Raw genomic sequence first — 21,423 nt, 5'->3', positions numbered from 1 at the left:
CGTGTGTACGCGGCTTAAGGCCCCTTTCACACATGCGGACATTATGTCCGTATTTCATACATCCGTTTGCGGATGAAATACGGACATACATGCATTCCTATGGGATAGCGGGTGTCTGCAGATCAACATCCGCAGACACCCGATATCGTCCGTCTCCGCAATGGTCCGATTCTGCAGACGGAGGAAAATCCTATTTTTTTTATCCGTCTGCAGAGCAGATCGGATGAACACGGACAGGCGGTCCGTGTTCATCCGATCCCCCATAGAGGAGAGTGGAGAGCTGACAGGGCGGTCCCTGCACAGTGTGCGGAGACCGCCCTGTCATCCGCCAGCTCAGCGGGGATAAACGGAGCGATCCTCGCTGAGCAAGCGGATCATCACGGGGCAGATCATTACGGATCCATCTTTCTAAACTTGTTCTAGGTCAGTAAACCAAGATGTCCTGAAGCCAAAAGAAACACTAGAAAAAGTCATTGTCCTGTGCTCATTTATGTCTTAAATTGTCCCAGTTGTTTTCTTTTTTTGGTAAACTGATGGCAGGAAGAACCACAAAGTCTTATGCCCTGTACACACGGTCGGACATTCCGATGACAAAATCCGACGGATTTTTGGCCCAAAGTTGTCTTGCATACACACGGTCGCACAAAGTTGTCGGAAAATCTGATCATTCAGAACGCGGTGACGTAGAACACATACGCCGGAACTATAAAGAGGCCAGTAGCCAATTGCTTTTGTCTCGTAATTTATTGTGAGCATGCGTGGCACTTTGTGCGTCGGAATTGTCTACACACGATCGGAAATGTAAACGATTTTGTTGTCGGAAATTTTAGCTCCAGCTCTCAAACTTTGTGTGTCGGAAATTCAGATGGAAAAAGTCAGATGGAGCCCACACACACGATCGGATTTTCCGACAACACGATCCGATCGCACATTTTCCGTCGGAAAGTCCGACCGTGTGTACGGGGCATTAGAAAGGCAGTAGGTAAGATCAAAATTGGTAGAAATGTACTGATAAAGCAACTATAAAACAAAAGAGCAGTAAGCGCTTCACCTATTATATGCCTTTGGTGTAACAGCCGATGTAAAGGGAGCAATACAAGACTAACAAGCTTCTAAACCCAAAAAGAAAACATTCATATTTTGCAGCTAATGAGTCCTTGGATGGGGTGACTGCATTCGTTTGCATTTTCAGGCTTTTTTTCTCTGTGATTAACACATTTTCTGTCTCTGGGTAGCTATGTTCACTCCTCTACTGCATGGTTCCCAACTGTCCCTGATTTGGAGCAATGTCCCTCTGTCTCCTCATCTGTCCCTCATTTTGGTCTGATCTATATAGATGTAAATAAAATGCACTTTTTTACCTTTCAAAAAGTGTTTCCCAGCGCTAAACCTTTCATCTGATTTCTAAATTGCTGCATTTGTAAATTTCAAAACTCAATATAAAGGAATAGTAGTGGTTAAAAAAAGCACTTGTGGGTTTAACAATACATTTTTCTGTATAATTCTTTTAATTTAAAGAGGAAGTAAACTCTGATGTTTCTTTTTTTTTTTTTTACTTGCAAAGTAAAGGCATAATGTGCTAGTATGCATTGCATACTAGCACATTATGTGACACTTCCTCGTCGTCCACGCTGCAGGCCGCATCCATCTTACTCCCTCTCTGCCCAGGCCAAATTTCAGCTTTCAGCGCTGTCACACTTTGAATGACAATTGCGTGGCATTGCTACACTGTAACCATGTGAAATTTTTATCATTTTCTTTACCCAAATAGAGCGTTCTTTTGGTGGTATTTAATCACTTCTGGGGTTTTTTTTTTTTCCTAAAAAAAAAAAAAAGACAGAATTTAAAAAAAAAAAAACATTTTTTTTCTTAGTTTCTGTCAGTAAATGTTGTAAATAAGCAATTTTTGTCCTTCACTGATGGACGCTGATGAGGTGGCACTGATAGGCTGCACTTATGGGCACTGATTAGGTGGCACTGATGAGGAGCCAAAAATATGTCACACTTATGGACACTGATAGGTGGCACTGATAGGCAACACTGATGGGCACTGATAGGCTGCATGAATAGGTGGCACTGATTGTAATCAGGGTACTGATGGTCAATGCCCTGATTACATTTCTAGATGTCCTCTGCAAGGAGATGCCCCTGATTGGCTCTCCTCGCCACACACTCTGTCAGTGTGAGGCAAGGAGCGCCGATTACCGGCATCTCCGTGTTTACATGTGACCGACTGTGATTGGACACAGCCAATCATATGGTTTAAGAGCTGCGGCCATGGCTCTTTACAGAGATCGGGGTTGCGCTGTGTCACAGGAACACGCTGCGTGCCCCCCACGGGCACGTGAGGGCGGCCGTTCTGGGACTCCGCCCCAGAACAAGAGCCTCACCGCCCCACTGTCATTTGACGGTGGGCAGACGACAAGTGGTTAAGGGGGTGTGGCGGGGGTGTGTCCTATGCCTACATACTTTTGCTAATAGGAGCCCCTTGTTCCATATGAAAAAGTTGGGAGTTATGGTACTGTATCCATAAAAAACAGATTGGACTTCAAACATGTTTGCCTTTGTTCATCTGCATTCCATGGGGGACAGGTGGATTAGTAGTTTACAAAATTAGAATGACATGTTTTATGCTTCCAGTTCAACTCACAGGAAGTGACAAGGACACTGCATTTCTGGCTGGATCAACAGGTGTTTCCTGTATTTGCTAAAAGTGCTCTGAGCCTGAAACATGAAAACGAATGCAGCCACCACATCTAAGCACGGTCCAGTTGCAATATATTATATGCTTGTTGTTGGGTTTAAATAGCCTTTATGTTGTCTCAATGTTTTGCACGCTTTCTTGTTTCGACGTTTCTGGAACACGCCAAACAAGACAATCAGAAACGGTGAGCCGGTTGTAAGGCGCAGACTTGGCTCTTCTTAATGAGATCCCCTCGGTTCCTACTCTGATGTTGTTTGATATCTCTGGGCCGCCTGTCAAAGCTGAGTGCTCAGAGGTTTTCAGATTAGCATGGCTTCTCATCATGTCTCTATAAGTCGTTACTTCAGAATAGGAAGCGGCCGTTGCCCGATTCATCCGGGGAACCAGAAGCTGAGGAGCGCTCCCAGGATCATCGTCCACTCTCCAGAAGTCCGTCCGGTAAGTGCTGGTAAGAGGCCTCTGTCTCTTTAATTCCTCCTCCATTGGCTTCCAATAAATAAAGTTGTAGGAGTCCCTATGCTGAAGAAGCTTTTTCTTGCCCATGCCCTAAGTAAAGAAAAAAATAAGACACTTTGTTAACCACTTCAGCCCCGGAAGTTTTTACCCCCTTCCTGACCAGAGCACTTTTTACAATTTGGCACTGCGCTGCTTTAACTGGTAATTGCGCGGTCATGCAATGCTGTATTAAAACGAAATTGCATCCTTTTTTCCCCCCCACAAATAGACCTTTCTTTTGGTGGCATTTGATCACCTCTGCAGTTTTTATTTTTAGAGGTAAAAACTAAAAAAAGGCCGAAAATTTTGAAAAAAAAATGATATTTTCTACTTTGCGTTATAAGAAAAATACAATAAACCCAATTTTAGTCATACATTTAGGCCAAAAAGCATTTAGCCACATGTCTCGGGTAAAAAAAAAAAAAATCCAATAGGCGAATATTTATTGGTTTGCGCAAAAGTTATAGCGTCTACAAACTAGAGTACATTTTCTGGAATTTACGCAGCTTTTAGTTTATGACTGCCTATCTCATTTCTAAAGTGCTAAAACTATAGGGCAGTACAACCCCCCCCCCCCCCCCCCAATTACCCCATTTTGGAAAGTAGATACCCCAAGGAATTTGCTGAGAGGCTTGTTGAGCACATTGAATATTTTATTTTTTTGTCACAAGTCATTGAAAAATGACAAAAAAATAAAATAAAAATGTATACAAAGTTGTAATTGAAATGGTATATTGCTCAAACATGCCATGGGCATATGTGCAATTATACCCCAAAATACATTCTGCCACTTCTCCTGAGTACGGGGATACCACATGGGTGAGACTTTTTGGCAGTCTAGCCATGTACAGGACCCCAAAAAACAATCACTGCCTTCAGGCTTTCTATGGGCGTATATTCTTGATTTCACTCCTCACTACCTATAAGCCCTTGTACATACGGTTGGACATTCCGATGGACAATGTCCGATAGGACCGCGTCGTCGGATAATGCGACTGTGTGTGGGCTCCATCGGACTGTTTCCGTCGGAGTATCCGACGGACCAAGTTTTCCAGCTGGGCTATAAAATTTTCCGACAACATGATCCGATCGGACTTTGTCCGATCATGTGTAGAGAATTCCGATCGGACAAAGTGCCACGCATGCTCAGATCAAATTCCTAGACCAAAGCTATTGGCTACTAGCCTGAACGTAGTCCTGTCCTAACGAAATAACGTCATCACGTTAAGTACGATCGGATTTTCTGACAACTTTGTCCGAATGTGTGTATGCAACAGTTTTGGACAAAATCCGACGGATTTGGTTGTCGGAATGTCCGACCGTGTGTACAAGGGCTTACAGTTTCCGATGCCAAGACAGCACAACCCCCCCCCCCCCCCCCAAATGACCCTATTTTGGAAAGTAGACATCCCAAGCTATTTGCTGAGTGGTATGTTGAGTATTTTACAGATCTCGCTTTTTGTCACAAAGTTTTGAAAAATGAAAAAAATTTTTTTTTTAAAAATCTAATTTTCTTTCTAAATTTTCAAAAACAAATGAGAGCTGCAAAATACTCACCATGCCTCTTAGCACAACACCTTGGGGTGTCTAAAATGTTCGAAAATAGGGTCATTTGGGGGGGGGGGGGGGGGGGGGTTGTGCTATCTTGACTTTTCCTGGCCCCCGTAACTGTGATAGGTGGCGAAGAGTAAAATCACCATTTTAGAAAGCCTGAAGGCGGTGATTGGTTTTCAGGGTCCTGTACGCGGCTAGACTCTCAAAAAGTCCAAACGTGGTATCCCCGTACTCAGGAGAAGTAGAAGAATGTATTTTGGGGTGTAATTTCACATATAACCATGGCATGTTGTTTGAGCAATATATCATTTAGTGACAACTTTGTGAAAAAAAAAAACTTGTGGCAAAATATTAACTATTCCATGGACTCAACATGCCTATCAGCAAATAGCTTGGGGTATCTACTTTCCAAAATGGGGTCCTTTAAAGCCCAAACATTATATAGATATTTTTTTTAAAGCAAAGGCCCTACAGATTAAAATGGTGGGTGTTGCAATTTTTTTTTTTCACACAGTATTTGCGCAGTGATTTTTCCAATGCAATTTTTTGGGGAAAAAAAACACTTTTTCAATGCACTTAAACACACTATATTGCCCAAATGTTTGGTAAATATAAATATTTATGATCTTTTGCCGAGTACATAGATACCAAACAAGACATGCTTTTTATTTTTTATAATTTTTTTTTCATCACAGGGAATGTAAATATCCCCTTTATCAGTGGCGTAACTAGAACCTTCAGGGCCCCGATGCAAGAAACCATGAAGGGCCCCCTGAACCCCAGCCAGGGCCCTTCCCTCCGAGCCCGAGGTGGAACTCCAGGGCGCGGTCACAGGTATGACCTTTTGTGAGCCCTGTAGTTCCACCACTGGTATCAGTATTTTTTTTTATTATTTTTTTTTAATTTTTAGGTGCCCCATTGGGGGACTGTCCTTAGAAAGGATGGGGTCCCCATCCCCAGAAGAGATGAGGTCCTTTTCTCCAGGGCAGATGAAGTTACTGCTCCCAGGTGAGAAGGGGTCCCTGTCCCCAGGGGAGGTGGGGGTCCCTGTCCCCACGTGAGAAGGGGTCTCTGTCCCCAGGGGGAAGATGGAGGGGGTATGTAATGGTGTGTGGGGGGTGGGGTCCTCTCACTCACCATGACCAAGCTGCAGGCCGCGCACTCATCCATGTTGGCCTGGGCTCCATCCAGTGTGCTGGACGATCAGCATATCTCCCAGAAAGACCTTTCATCATCTGTGTATGACGGGAGGAAGGGGGCTGGCAGACAAGCCTGCAGTTTCCTCCGGGGAGCTGTCTCTCATAGGGCTGCACTGCATCTGTGTGCCTAAAGTTTGTTTACCCGGGAGAAGTATGCAGTGCAGTGTGGGCCAGACTCGGGGGGGGGGGGGGGACTCTGGCTGGGGAGAACAGACATCGGATTGAGCGGCAACGCATGGAGCAGGAGAGGGGTACTCTGAGGAGCCGGCCGAGGACACAGGTCATGCGGGGAATGCACAACTAAAGAGCAGCCAGTGTGATAGTCGAGCATGGAGCTCTGCTAGTCACCCTCCACCTCCAGCCACACGTGTGCATGGTGCACTAGTACCCCTAGCTGCCTATGCTGCTGCCGGCCATATGTAGAGGGGGCTGCATGGGCCCCCTGCATCACAGGGCCCAGTTGCGGTCGCAACTGCTGCACCCCCTATAGTTACGCCCCTGCCCTTTATAACAATAGGTAGTGACAGATACTCTTTTTTTTTTTTTTTTAATGGGGTCTATTAGACTCTAGATCTCTCCTCTGCCCTCAAAGCATCTGACTACACCAAGTTCGGTGTGACAAGATGCTTTCCCAATTTCCCAATGGCGCTGTTTATAGCCAGCCATGAAATGCTCATAGCTTCCGGTTTCTTAGGCCATAGAGATGATTGGAGCCATTTTGGTCTTCACTCAGCTCTATGGTCAGCTGGCTGCATTCTCAGGTTCCCCAGTGGGACAAGAGAGAGAGAGAAATCCATGGAAGATGGCAGGAGGGGGCGTTCCCTCCCACTGCTTGTAAAAGCAGTCTATCGGCTAATTAGCCGCTAGGATTGCTTTTACATGAAAGCTGACCGCTGGCTGAAAAGAACGCTACCAAGATGATACCTAAACCTGCAGGCATCATTCTGGTATAACCACTCAAACTGCTGCAACATACCAGTACGTTGCTGGTCCTTGTTGGGCATATATTGTAATGTTCTTTTTTTTCATGCAGCTGCATGAAAAAAAGAGATTGATCGGTGGGTATGCCCACCATTAGAATACCGCTCTGCATCCACCCACATCAAATGATGGGCATACATGCACCTTTTTTATTTTTATTTTAACTGTAGTGGTGAAATCACCTCCTACAGCGCAGGAGTCACTGATTTACATATTGTGAAAGCAAACACTGTTGCTGTCAAGATAAATAAATTAGTGCTGCAGCTGAATGGCGTACCTGAAAAGCAGACAATGGTAAAAATAAAACATTAACTAAAACAACAACAATCTGTACTAAAGAAAAATAGTAAAAAATACATGCCAAAACATGGGGGCAATCCACCACTAATGTTAGGGGCATATCGCCCCTCCACCCCTGCCCCCATGCTTCGGCATATATGCTCTTTTTTTTTTTTTCAACTATAGTTGTGAAATCACCTCTTACAGCGCTGGAGTCGCTGATTTATGTATCGTGAGAGCAAATGCTGTTGCTGTCAAGATGAATAAATCAGTGCTGCAGCTGAATGGCGTACCTGAAAATAACATAATGGTTAACAATAAAACACAGTAAACAGTAAAGTATAAAATAATTACATACCTGAAAAGCAAACATGATAAAACATAGTAACAATAAAACATTGCAGTTAAAAAATACAGTAAAACAGAGCAGGTTAATAGAGAGGGAACAATAGAGGGAGAATAGAGAAAGAATAAAACTACAACTATTTTTGTCTTTTTTGTTACACTTTTATAACGGTTCCAGGTTTGGGCCTCTAAAAATGTGATGGCATCTTTGGAGACCCTGTGAAAGTGTCCTAGTCTGTACAGTGCTTTACCCTATGCTAATACTCCACTATTGTATGGTAGCGTTCAAAACATTCACCGATGCAGAGACCAGGTTGGTCAGGACAGGAAGGGCAACAATAGCGGGTGTCACGCCTAAATCCGCACTTGCTACAGATACGACATCTTCTTTGGGGGGCTCGTTGGGTAGGGATACCAGAGAGGACATATACGGAAAATGCCTGAGTGAGTGAGCCGGTGTTCTGTCCAAAAATGTCTGCCTATCAGATAGTGTCCGCCCTGTACTGCGCAGGCGCAGTGCTTGTGCAGTACGGAGCACAAGGAGATTTGGAAAACGGGAGTCCAGGTGCAAGCCCCACCATCCAAGTGAACATAGGGCTGCACATAGAGGGCCCCTCGCGGGCTCGCTTTGGTCGCCACGCTTCGCTCGTCACGCTTCGGCATGGCCTCGCTTCCTCGCCACGCTTCGGGCACGGCCTCGCTTCCTCGCCACGCTTTGGGCACGGCCTCGCTTCGCTCGCCACGCTTCGGGCACGGCCTTGCTTCGCTCGGCTCTTTTTTATTCTAACTCTATCATCTTCGGATATTTTCTTCGGATATTTTCGGAAATCTGCTTGTCATGTGTACTGCGCACACTATCCGACGGGGGACAGTATTTGACAGGACACCGGCTCACTGCATTTGCATTGGGAAGTTGGGCCACAGCACCGTCTGGAAACAGAAGGGCTGTGATGATCTCTTCCTGGAATTTAAAGAAGGATCCAGTTTGTCCTGAAGCTCTGTATAACACATAAGTGTTCAGCAGAAGCAATTGGAAGTATACAGACACTTTTTTGTACCAGCGACTGGCCTTACGGGCTATTAAGTACGGTGCCATCAACTGGTCGTTGAGGTCCACCCCTCCGATATTACAGTTGTATTCGTGGACACAGAGGGGTTTCTCCACAACATTGTGTACTTTCTCCACAACATATCTGTACTTAGTGGGGGGGCCTATAATGACGGAGGGTGGTCTGTACTGAAGGAGGGGGGTCTGTACTAAGTGGAGGGGTCTATACTGACGGAGGGTGGTCTGTACTGAGGGAGGGGGGTCTGTACTGAGGGGGGGTCTATACTAACGGAGGGTGGTCTGTACTGAGGGAGGGGGGTCTGTACTTAGTGGGGGGGTCTATACTGACGGAGGGTATTCTGTACTGAGGGAGGGGGTCTGTACTTAATGGGGGGTCTATACTGACGGAGGGTGGTCTGTACTGAGGGAGGGGGTCTGTACTTAGTGGGGGAGGGTCTATACTGACGGAGGGTGGTCTGTACTGAGGGAGGGGGGTTCTGTACTTAGTGAGGGGGTCTATACTGATGGAGGGTGGTCTGTACTGAGGAAGGGGGGTCTGTTCTAAGTGAGGGGGATCTATACTGTCGGAGGGGGTCTGTACTGAGGGGGGCCCTATACTAACGGAGGGTAGTCTGTACTGAGGGAGGGGTCTGTACTTAGCGGGGGGATCTATACTGATGGAGGGTGGTCTGTACTGAGGGAGGGGGTCTGTACTTAATGGGGGGTCTATACTGACGGAGGGTGGTCTGTACTGAGGGAGGGGGGTCTGTACTTAATGGGGGGTCTATACTGACGGAGGGTGGTCTGTACTGAGGGAGGGCGGTCTGCACTTAGTTGGGGAGGGTCTATACTAATGGAGGGTGGTCTGTACTGAGGGAGGGGGGTCTGTACTTAGTGGGGGGTCTATACTGACGGAGGGTGGTCTGTACTGAGGAAGGGGGGTCCGTTCTTAGTGAGGGGGATCTATACTGTTTAAGGGAGTCTGTACTGAGGGAGGGGGTCTGTACTTAGTGGGGGGTCTATACTGAGGGAGGGGGGTCTGTACTTAGTGGGGGAGGGTCTACACTGACGGAGGGTGGTCTGTACTTAGTGGGGGGTCTATACTGACGGAGGGTGGTCTGTACTTAGTGGGGGAGGGTCTACACTGACGGAGGGTGGTCTGTACTTAGTGGGGAGGGTCTATACTAACGGAGGGTGGTCTGTACTGAGGGAGGGGGGTCTGTACTTAGTGGGGGGGTCTATACTGACGGAGGGTGGTCTGTACTGAGGAAGGGGAGTCCGTTCTTAGTGAGGGGGATCTATACTGTTTAAGGGAGTCTGTACTGAGGAAGGGGGTCTGTACTTAGTGGGGGGTCTATACTGAGGGACGGGGGTCTGTACTTAGTGGGGGAGGGTCTACACTGACGGAGGGTGGTCTGTACTTAGTGGGGGGGTCTATACTGACGGAGGGTGGTCTGTACTTAGTGGGGAGGGTCTATACTAACGGAGGGTGGTCTGTACTGAGGGAGGGGGGTCTGTACTTAGTGGGGGGGGGTCTATACTGACGGAGGGTGGTCTGTACTGAGGAAGGGGGTCTGTTCTTAGGGCGGGGATCTATACTGTGGGAGTGGGGTCTGTACTGAGTAAGGGGGTCTGTACTGAGGGGGGAATATAGTTGGTGGAGGGGGGGGGTCAGACCTATGTTTTCCGCACCAGGTGATACCAACCCTAGTGACGCCACTGTGGCTGCCTTTCCATTGGCTGCAGCTGCTGATCGAGGAAAATATTCACAAAGCCTGTTTGAAAGAAGTCATTTGTTAGATTGAATTCTCTCATGAATGGATTGAAATTCAGCCTGTCCCTGCTGAGCCGGACACGTTTTGATCCATCTACGGCCAGCTCAGGTATGTAATGAATGTGAAAACTACCATAAATTAATTGCAGATAAATGCCACATAAACACAACAAAATGAATACTTTCTGATAACGTACAATGGTTTCCCCTTTTAAAAACACACCCCATCATTATATTCTATTTACAGTAAATGAACCACCCATGTGCAAAAGGCCCCCCCTCTGTTTTAGAAGATAATCACTACAGTAATTATCACCGCTGCTAATAATTTCCACGGAGCAACTCTCCCTTATCAACAGCTCCCTAATTATCGCCGTGCCTGGAATCAAAGCCGTCACCTTGCAGCATTGTGAGGAAAAAGAAATGTAATTGTCGCATGCAGATTTTGGCTTCCGAAAGCCTAGTCTGTTCAGCCTTGTAGAATAAAAAGCCTCTGCAAAGAAAAGGGGGGCTGATCTGCATGTTAAAGGTGAGCAACAAATTAAGACTTTGTCTATTAAAGGGAAACGTTTGAAATAGAAATACAGGCGCTGAGGACTTGTTTTTCAGGACACAATTTTTGGGGGGGGGGCGCAAAAAATTTTGAAAAAAAAATCATCAATTGCAGCCACTGAGCCATCAAACGCTTGCCACTGTGCCATCAAACGCTGCCAGTGCCCATCAAACACAGCCACTGTGCCATCAAATGATGCCATTGTGCCTTCAAACGCTGATACTGTGTCCTCAAATGCTGCCACTGTGCCAAATGCTGCCACTGTCCTAATTAAACGCTGCCACTGTGCCTATTAAACACTGCCACTGTGCCATCAAACGCTGCCACTGTGCCATCAAACGCTGCCACTGTGCCACCAATTGGCAGTCACTGTGCCATCAAATGCTGCCACTGTGCCCTCAAGCGCTGCCACTGTGCCCTCAAGCGCTGCCACTGTGTCCTCAATTGCAGCCAGTGTGCCATCAATTGCAGCCAGTGTGGCAAATGCTGCCACTGTGCCCATTAAACACTGCCATTGTGTCATCAAACGCTGCCACTGTGCCATCAAATGCACCCACAGTGCCATCAAATGCTCCTACTGTGCCATCAAACGCTGCCACTGTGCCACCAATTTCAGTCACTGTGCCCTCAAACGCTGCCACTGTCCCATCAAACGCTGCCACTGTGCCCTCAAATGCTGCCACTGTGTCCATCAAACGCTGCCACTGTGCCCATCAAACGCTGCCACTGTGCCCATCAAATGCTGCTAGTGTGCCCATCAAATGCTGCCAGTGTGCTCATCAAATGCTGCCAGTGTGCTCATTAAATGCTTCCAGTGTGCCCTTGAATGCCCCCAGTATGACCCCTGCCTGCTCGCCATCTGCCCGCACTTACCCTGTCTTGGTGGGGCAGTGGGTGACGGCGATGAGCAAGGTCCTTCGTGCATCTCCTGCCGCCCTCTACTCCTGATTGGCGCCCAATAGCAGCGCCTGTCGTTTCAGCCAATCAGGTAACAGACCCGAGCACCTGATTGGCGGAGAGGCAGTTTAGTGTTAGGAAAGCGCATAGCCTAGCATAGCACTCGCAGGTCACCTTTTTTGACACCTATTAGAGCCTATGGCTCCAATCAGGTGCTTCAAAAACAACCCCCACCCCCCCGCTGCTGTAATTGAGGCGCACTGCACCCGAAAAGGGGTCGGGCGCTTGAATAGGGGGTGGCAGCAGTGGCCATAGATAGATTCATGTATTGCATGAATCTATCTATTGGTGATAGAGGGGGTGTCAGGAGGGGCCACTCTTAATGCACGGGCCGCCACTGCTCAGGGGCCTGTCACCTTCACCCTCTCCTTGCAACCAGGGACAAGAATGGAGTCTGTTGTTGGAACTGTTGACCTACATACTTGTTCCAGGACAGTGACATAAAAGATTATAGTTTTTTTTTTTGTTTGTTTTTTAAGAATCATACTTACCTAGGTGGATGTGGCATCTGTCCTCCGACGCCTCTATCACTGAGAACCAAGCAATCTTTCACCACCCATTTAGAACACTGAGCTAAAATCTAGCTCAAGACAATCCTATTCTAAGTGGGGGCATTTGATGGAAACCAAGTGAGTGTTAGAAACCCTGTTTTTTTTTTTTTAGGTTGGGCTCTGTGTCCCTTTTCAGAAAATTGGCTTCACTTCCTGTCACATAGCCAAACAGGAAGTGAGGGTAAAACCCTACCAATGTCTTTCCTTGGAGACACACAGGTCAATCTAACTAGTGTCTGCATTAGGCAAATTGCACCTGTCCAACAAATTCAGTGTTGCTTTGCTGCGACTGACTGCTCAAGTAAAACAGCCTAGCCTAGCCATCTTCCACTCTGATGTCATTGAGAGCCCAGCTGTCTCTTCCAGGTTGCTGTAGCCGCCCCCCAAAGACATGCATTATGCCCACCCACTGGTTGCACTGAGTCCCTGCGTCTGAGCCTCCTGGAATATATCCTGGGGCTATCCCGGTAGGGTGCGGAAGCAGGAACCTGTCATTTTCACCTAAGTGAGATTAGCGGTGGGAGGTGGGGGTTTAAATAAACAGAAATACCTAGTACTTTCAGGTATTAGGAACTAACTCCCCTTCCTCCCACATGACAACTCTGGAGCCCAGTGATTGGTCCAGCACTGTCACATAAGTCCTTAGCTCTGTGTAAGGCTGTACGTTTATAGAAAGCTTCCTCTTTTCGGTTCTGGTAGCAGAACAAAGCAGCAGAGGAGCAAAGAGAATGTAAGTATATGTTGCTAAGCATAGGCGTGTGCAGGGGGTGCGGCAGGTGTGCCTGGGCACACCCTAATCACTATGTGCATTGCTAACTCCTCTTACTTCCGGGGCTTCCCCCCCTTGTTGCCCCCAACCTGCAGTGCTTTTGGCTTCCCTCCTCTTCCCCCCCCCAGCTACTGTGGGTGGATGTTTCAGGATGAAGAGTCGGAGAAGGGGCTGCTAAATAGTTCCTTTTCTGAATGAACACAGTGAACACACTCACTCACTGGGTCCATTCATAACTGAAGTATGGAAAACTGTGTTTACTATGCTTCAGTTTGTGAATGAACAGGAAGCCACTCAGCACAGAGCACTTCCCATTCATTCACTGCCCCGTGCATCTGAGGCCACAGAGAAAGGTATGTGTGTTTGAACTTTGGGGTGCACACCCTAATGCAGGGGTCTCAAACTGGCGGCCCTCCAGCTGTTGCGGAACTACAAGTCCCATCATGCCTCTGCCTATAGGAGTCATGCCAGTAACTGTCAGCCTTGCAATGCCTCATAGGAATGGTAGTTCTGCAGCAGCTGGAGGGGCGCCAGTTTGAGACCCCTGCCCTAATGCAATAGGCTATCCACACCTATGCTGCTTGGGAGGGGAAAAGGTAAGTGAACCATAAACAAGAATCTTAACTGAAACTAGAAACATACAACTTGGATGCAGATAACTTTACCAATAGGGATGAGCCTGGGTTCAGCTCCAGGTTCGATCAAAAGCCAGAATTCAGCAGTCAGAGCCAGGCCAATAAGCTATGAGCAGAACTTTCTCCACCCCCACAGTTGCATGTGCAAAAAGGGGCAGGGGTTCTTGTGACATCATCAACCTAATATGGCCACTTGGTGGTATCTGGTCAATGTTTTTGACCTAATCTGGCCATATGGTGATATCTGGTCAATGTTTTTGACCTAATCTGGCCACATGGTGGTACCTGGTCAATGTTTTTTGACCTAATCTGGCCACATGGTGGTACCTGGTCAATGTTTTTTGACCTAATCTGGCCACATGGTGGTATCTGGTCAATGTTTTTGACCTAACCTGGCCACATGGTGGTATCTGGTCAATGTTTTTGACCTAATCTGGCCACATGGTGCTATCTGGTCAATGTTTTGACCTAACCTGGCCACATGGTGGTATCTGGTCAATGTTTTTGACCTAATCTGGCCACATGGAGGTATCTGGTCAATGTTTTTGACCTAGTCTGGCCACATGGTGGTATCTGGTCAATGTTGTTGACCTAATCTGGCCACATGGTGGTATCTGGTCAATGTTGTTGACCTAATCTAGCCACATGGTGGTATCTGGTCAATGTTGTTGACCTAATCTGGCCACATGGTGGTATCTGCTCAATGTTTTTGACCTAATGTGGCCACATGGTGATAGCTGGTCAATGTTTTTGACCTAATCTGGCCACATGGTGGTATCTGGTCAATGTTTTTGACCTAGTCTGGCCATGTGGCCTTATTAGATCAGCAGTTTCATGAGCAGGCCCCCTACCTTTGCAGGGAATATCCATTCCGCAGCTAAATAGTCCAGAAATGACAGCTGCCTTCCAGATTCGGCCAAGCCCAAGCTCAGCAATGGCAGCTGCAGTATTCATATCCTAGAATGAAACAATGCTCCTGATTTGCAACAGTCTTCTCTGCGGGAGCAAACCAACTCCTGCCTCTTCCATTATGCAATGTAAAGTAATGCAATGCCTGATTATATAGATAATTAGCTTCTCTGTGGCTGTGTAGAGTCTGCATGTCATGGCGAAGAATGAGGAGCTATAAAAATATGTACTTAGGGAATGCGTAGTGGAAGGAAGAGTCTCGTATATTACTGTTTGTAATCTCCAGGGCTGAGAGCTGCAGCTTACTGCTATGAAATTAAATGCCCAATTTAGAATTCAAACACACAAACCTAATCATTCGGCACCAGGGACAATGCTTCCAGAGGTTTACGGAAATCGAAGGGACACGCTGAGGTGCGTACGCAGTACACTAACGCAGTGTGATACATTCAGTCCTCTGTGATGAGGCTAATTTACTGCAGTTGCCAAGGAGAAGCATTAAGGGTGGATTTTTCTGGCTGGCACAGTCAACTTCAGACGAAGGTACTTTCAGTAATGGTCCTTTTTCAGGCAACTAACAGCACTGTATTTTTTTTATGGCAGGTCCATCTGCAGGGCCAGATGTATTCCGAGCACAGGGCTTTCCTGTTTGTGAAAGATCAGTGATTCTGTCCCATTAATTTAACTAATAATTATCATATACAGTAGTTAACCTTTCACAAGACACAAAGAAGTGCAGCGCCATCTAAGTGCAGCAATATTAAAACATTTTATTCCAAGGTAGACAGTTGGGAACTCACAAGATCATAGATGTGTCAACGCATTGGAATGATTAAGAAGGTTCATCCACTCATAAGGGAAGGAGATCAACTCGCAGATGGGGAGGCAGCTGGTGGTCCCGATAACGCTGGTGGCTCCCAGAGCTTCCAGGCACTCAGAACGGCTCTGTGGCGGCGATGCACACCACTTCCGGTTGGAGAAGGAGTGGGGAGGAGCGGGCATTCAGGGCATGCGTGGTCCTTCATCAGGCTTCACCGGCGTTAGGCGGACTACCAGCTGCCTCTCCATCTGCGAGCCGACTGCCTTCCCTTATGAGTGGATGAACCTCCTTAATCAGTCCAATGCGCTGACACATCTATGATTCCAAATATATTTAAAAAAAAACGAATTTATTCATCAGTTTAGGTCGATATATATACTTCTACATATTTTTGGTAAACAAAAAAATTGCAATAGGTATATCTTGATTGGTTTGTGCAAAAGTTATAGCGTCTACAAACTACGGGAAAGTTTTAGGGACTTTTTTTTATTGTTTTTACTGGTAATGACGGCAATCTGTGTTTTATAGTGGGACTGTGACATTGTGGCGGACAAATCTGACCCCAAATTACACTTTTTGGGGACCAGTGACATTATTACATTGATCAGTGCTATAAAAAAAATGCACCGATCAATGTATAAATTACACTGGCAAGGGAGGGGTTAACACTAGGGGGCTATCAAGGGGTTAAGTGTGTTCCCAACACTAGGAACTGTTCCCAGTGTTCATTGACAGCAGCGGGAACCAATGGCTGCGCCATCAATGATCGCCCCCTAGTGTTACCCCCTTCCCTGCCAGTGCCATTTATAAATTGATCACTGCATTTTTATAGCACTGATCAATGTAATAATGTCACTGGTCCCCAAAAAGTGTCATTTGGGCTCAGATTTGTCTGCCACAATGTCGCAGTGCCGCTATAAAACACAGATTGCTGTCATTACCAGTAAAAACAATAAATATATAAAAGTCCCTAAATCTTTCCCGTAGTTTGTAGACGCTATAACTTTTTGCGCAAACCAATCAATATATACCTATTGCAATTCTTTTTTTCTTACTAGAAGAGTTTATATCGACCTAAACTGATGAATAAATTCTTTTTTTTATAATTTTTTGGGATATGTATTATAGCAGAAAGTAAAAAAAAATGTTTTCATTTTTTTTAAATTATTGGTCTTTGTAGCGCAAAAAATAAAAACCGCAGAGGTGATCAAATACAACCAAAAAAAGCTCTATTTGTGGGGAAAAAAGCACATCAATTTTGTTTGGTTACAACGTCGCATGACTGCGCAATTGTCAGTTAAAGCAACGCAGTGCCGTATCGCAAAAAAAATGGCCTGGTCATTAAAGCGGAGTTCCACCCGTTTTTTTTCCACCCGGCCGTGACAGCTTGCAGCTTCATGGCCGGGGCGCACAACGCACATGCGGCTAGCTCCTCACCCCATCCTCTCCTCGGCGCCGTCGTGGTACCTGTGGGCACCCGGCCGTGACAGCTTGTGGCTTCACGGCCGGGGTGCACACCGCGCATGCGCGAGCCATGCTGCGCTCTCCTATTGGCCAGCTGATCTTTTGAGACCCAAGTTGTGTTCCAGAAGATTGCTGGCAGGGAGGGGCCGCCTAGGGCGAGAGGAAGAGTCGCCTAGGCGGCCCAATATAGGACATAAGAAGTGGGACAGGAAGTCCCACGAAAAAAAAGGGTACACACTCCCCCCCCCCCCCCCCCCAAAAAAATGACATGCCAAATCAGGGGTTGAGGAGTGCTTAAAGCGAAAGTTCCACTTTTGGGTGGAACTCCGCTTTAAGGGGGCAAATCCTTCCATTATTCTCAATGGAGATGGTTCACATCTCCACTACATGTCGCCTGAAGCCGAACGCCTGAAGCTCAAACAAGTTCCGGACCCTTTTTTTACTTACATTCTCAAAGGAAAAAACAGAGCTGGGGAAAATATGACGGTTGTCGTGTCTTGAGAATGTATGCTTTGCTGGATTTTCCTGGAAAAAAAAAACAACAGGTAAGTACATTAAATATAATAAGTGCGTCGCAGGGAAGGTGACGGTCACAATACAATTCTTTGCAGGATACCTTATTAAAATGGAATCTAACCTAGCCACATATTATCTCTGCAGGATAATGGTTTTAATATTATTACCGTCAAAGCATTCATTATAGCAATGACATTAGTTTGCTGCATACTGTACACCCACCACAAAGACTTGGCAAGGTTACAGGGCAATATTGTTATTATCAGCAGGCATAATGTATGCAGGAGTAATTAAAATCGAAGCAAGTTTCACGAGGCATTAATTTTCTTTGATGCTAAAAATATTTCCTCCTAAATGTAAAATAAAAACATGTCCCCGGCACGTAGATTAATGGATGAGCTGTTGTTCACTTTGTATACTCGCATGGACTAAATTCTTAATAAAGAATAAACAAATCTGAATGTAATGGCACGAGTCTTTGATTTAATTCACTGAATTTACTATTAACATGCTCGTCTGCCCACTGCAGCAATTAGGATCCCCTTACGCCAGGGGTGCCGAGCCTTCTGATGTAGCCCATGACTTCAAACTGGGGGGGGGGGGGGGGGGCAAGATGGCGACGGGAGAGGACACTCAGTAACAGAGCCCCGGGAGTCTGGACACTTATCCTGCATTTTCCCATGCCTAGGCTGTGGGAGTGTGATGGGGAAAGCTCCGGTGACACAGCAGGGGCTCCGGGCCATGCCCAGTGGCAAATCCTGGAGATCGAAGTCAGCAGCGGCTCCCCTGGACAGGACTAGAGACAGTCGCCTCCCTTCCTGCTTCGGCGGTGGACCTTGCGACTGCCTTGCAAACTATTGCTACGGGCCAAACAGCGCTAGACTTCATCCACTGGGATCTTGATTCCTTTTCGTGGCCGGGTGGCGGAGGTGGAGAGTAGTGGGTGTTGGCGACGGAGGATACAGTGAGAGAGCACTCCGGGGACCTGCATACACTGAAGGCCAGAGTGAAAGCCCTGGAAAACCATGCAGAAGATGCAGAGAACCGCAACAACCTGCGTCTGCCCACTGCAGCAATTAGGATCCCCTTACGGCAGGGGTGCCGAGCCTTCTGATGTAGCCCATGACTTCAAACCAGGGGGGGGGCGTGGGCCAAGATGGCGACGAGAGAGGACACTCAGTAACAGAGCCCCTGGAGTCCGGCCACTTATCCTGCATTTTCCCATGCCTAGGCTGTGGGAGTGTGGTGGGGAAAGCTCCGGTGACACAGCAGGGGCTCCGGGCCATGCCCAGTGGCAAATCCCGGAGATCAAAGTAAGCAGCGGCTCCCCTGGACAGGACCAGAGACAGCCGACTCCCCTCCTGCTTTGGCGGTGGACCTCGCGACTGCCATGCAAACTATTGCTATGGGACAAGCAGCGCTAATGGAAAAGATTGACCACCTGGAGACCAACGTAGACTTCATCCACTGGGATCTTGATTTCTTTTCACGGCCAGGTGGCGGAGGTGGAGTGGCGGGTGTTGGCGACGGAGGATACAGTGAGAGAGCACTCCGGGGACCTGCATACACTAAAGGCCAGAGTGAAAGCCCTGGAAAGCCATGCAGAAGATGCAGAGAACCGCAACAGATGCAACAACCTGCAAATCGTCGGCCTCCCAGAGGGATCAGGAGGTACCGACCCCACTGCATTCACTGAGCGCCTTTCTTAGAGAGCTGATGCCTAGGGCCCACTTCTCCCCCTTCTTTACAATAGAGAGGACCCACCACCTGCCTGTTACATGTGGATCTCAGGGTTCTCCTCCTTGCACATTTATTATCAAGCTCTTGCACTTCAAAGACAGAGACATGGTGCTGAGAGAGGCCAGGGCCCTGCAGGAGTTGAAGTTTGAAAATGCTAGACTAATGATATTCCCTGATTATTCTGTGGAAGCCCAGCGCCAGCACAAGTCGTTCGATATAGTGCACGCTAAACTGCGGCCCAAAAGTCTCAAATACAGCATGTTCTTCCCAGCAAGACTACGAGTGGAAGATGGGGCGACAACCCGTTTATTTACTTCACCTGCAGAGGCTTCTTCCTGGATAGAGATGGTACACAGACAACGGGGCACCTTTCTCTCCTTCCACTGCTGCAGTGGACTTCAAACCAGGGAAGTACATGCCCAGTCTCGCCAACACGCCGATCGTAATCTGTCCTTGCCCACCCGCCATCCCGGAGCATCAGAGGGCAGTGAGCCGGTGCTGGCAGTGGAGCAAGCTGGAGCCACATAAGCCAATGCTGTCCCAGGCGGAGTGATACCAAATGCACTCCGCCTCTAATCCTTTCTAGCAGCCTGGAGAGCGGTGCCAGCAGAAGCTGGAAGAGAAAAAAAAAAGAAGGCCAGCGTATTAAATAACATATACACTGCCACTGGGTATAATAGCTTTTGCAATGGACAAATTAGCACCTATAGAAGAGTTAATTAGGCTGCTCTCCATGGGCGCAATGCACCTGAGGCTTTCCTGTGGGTTAGCTGTACTGAGCTATAGACTTCTACTTTATCCTGTGGGTTTGGTGCGCTTTCTGAAAAAGCACCGCACCCGCAAGACGTAATAGAAGTCTATGGCAACGAGCAGCTAACCCACAGGTGTACTGCTCTGCACCCGCGGCGAGGGTAAACCGCAGCACGTCAGTGTGAAAGCAGCCTTATAGAGTTCTCAGCACAGTAAGGGCTTGTTTAAATTTGTGGTTTGGGGAGCGGTAAAACCCCATAGTTCATTGTGGCCTTTGACCAGTTATCAAATCACTTAGTGGCCCTTGCTCTTCAAAAGGGTGGGCACTTCTGCCTTATACAATGTCCAAAGTATGTGGATCCTTCACCAAATGATTAGGTTCAGGAGTTTCCAGTGAAGGGTACTATTAATGCTACAGTATACAAATACCTTTTAGACAATTGTGTGCTTCCGACCTCGTGGTAACAGTATGGGGACCCTTTACTGTTCCAGCATGACTTTACTCTTGTGCACAAGGCCAGCTCCATAAAGACATGATTTGTTGAGTTTGGTGTGGAGAAACCCAAGTGGCCTGCACAGAGCCCTGACCTTAAAGGGTTACTAAACCCTCCTGTTTTTAAAAAAAAAATAGCAAACATGTCATACTTACCTCCTCTGTACAGTTGAACACTGGTCCCGATCCTCCTCTTCTGGGGTCCCTCAGCGGTTCTGGTGGCTCCTCCTCTTTTTGAGTGCCCCATCGGAGAAGCGCTCTCCTTCGGGACGCACATGCGCTCCCGAGTCCTGCTGCTGCATCTATTAACACAGGCAGCAGAACTCGGCTCCACCCCCCACGTCACTGGATTTCATTAACAGCAGCGGGAGCCAATGGCTGCGCTGCCATCAATCTATCCAATCAGGACACGAGACACTGGACGGAGCTGGTGTGAACTCGTTCCCGTCGTGGGAATTACGGGGCTCAGGTAAGTAAAAGGGGGGCTCAGGGGGCTGCTGCATCATATTGGATTGAGGTGGGGGATAGAATTGGAGGCATAGGTCTTATACCTCCAATTTCACCCCCCCCCCCCCAATCATACCCAAGCCTCCAATTCCACTGCATTGCATTGAGGCTGCATTGGTGGGCACTGATAGGGTGCACTGATGGGCATTGACCAGGCTGCATTGATGGCCACTGGTGAGGCTGCATTGATGACCAATGGTGAGGCTGCATTGATGGGCACTGATCAGGCTGCATTAATTGGCACTGGCGAAGCTGCATTGATTGCCACTGGCGAGGCTACATTGACGGGCATTGGTGAGGCTGCATTGATGGGCACTGGTGTGGCTACACTAATGGGCACTGATAGGCTGCATTGATGGTCACTGACAGGCTGCATTAAT

At 47.5% G+C, this 21,423-nt stretch overlaps 1 protein-coding gene across 3 annotated transcripts in view; it reads right to left on the bottom strand.

Moving 5' to 3' along the window:
- Positions 1–1,850: 1,850 nt before the first annotated feature.
- Positions 1,851–21,423, bottom strand: part of CIMIP7 (ciliary microtubule inner protein 7) — a 56,379-nt gene continuing 36,806 nt past the window's right edge. For 2 of the 3 annotated variants that reach the window (XM_077451635.1, XM_077451632.1), the window contains 2 exons: positions 17,485–17,562; positions 1,851–3,250 (listed from right to left, as the gene is read on the bottom strand). In XM_077451635.1, the coding sequence (XP_077307761.1) occupies positions 2,813–3,250; positions 17,485–17,562 (516 nt within the window). In that variant the 3' untranslated portion in view covers positions 1,851–2,812. The remainder of the gene's footprint in view (positions 3,251–17,484; positions 17,563–21,423) is intronic. The other variant, XM_077451634.1, reaches the window with a different exon arrangement.

This window comes from Lithobates pipiens, unplaced genomic scaffold (assembly GCF_037356315.1).
Source record: "Lithobates pipiens isolate NorthernLeopardFrog02 unplaced genomic scaffold, aLitPip1_a1.2 Scaffold_23, whole genome shotgun sequence".
Lineage (NCBI taxonomy): Eukaryota > Metazoa > Chordata > Amphibia > Anura > Ranidae > Lithobates > Lithobates pipiens.
Note: the sequence above shows the minus strand (reverse complement) of the source record. Positions and strands in the feature narration are given on the sequence as shown.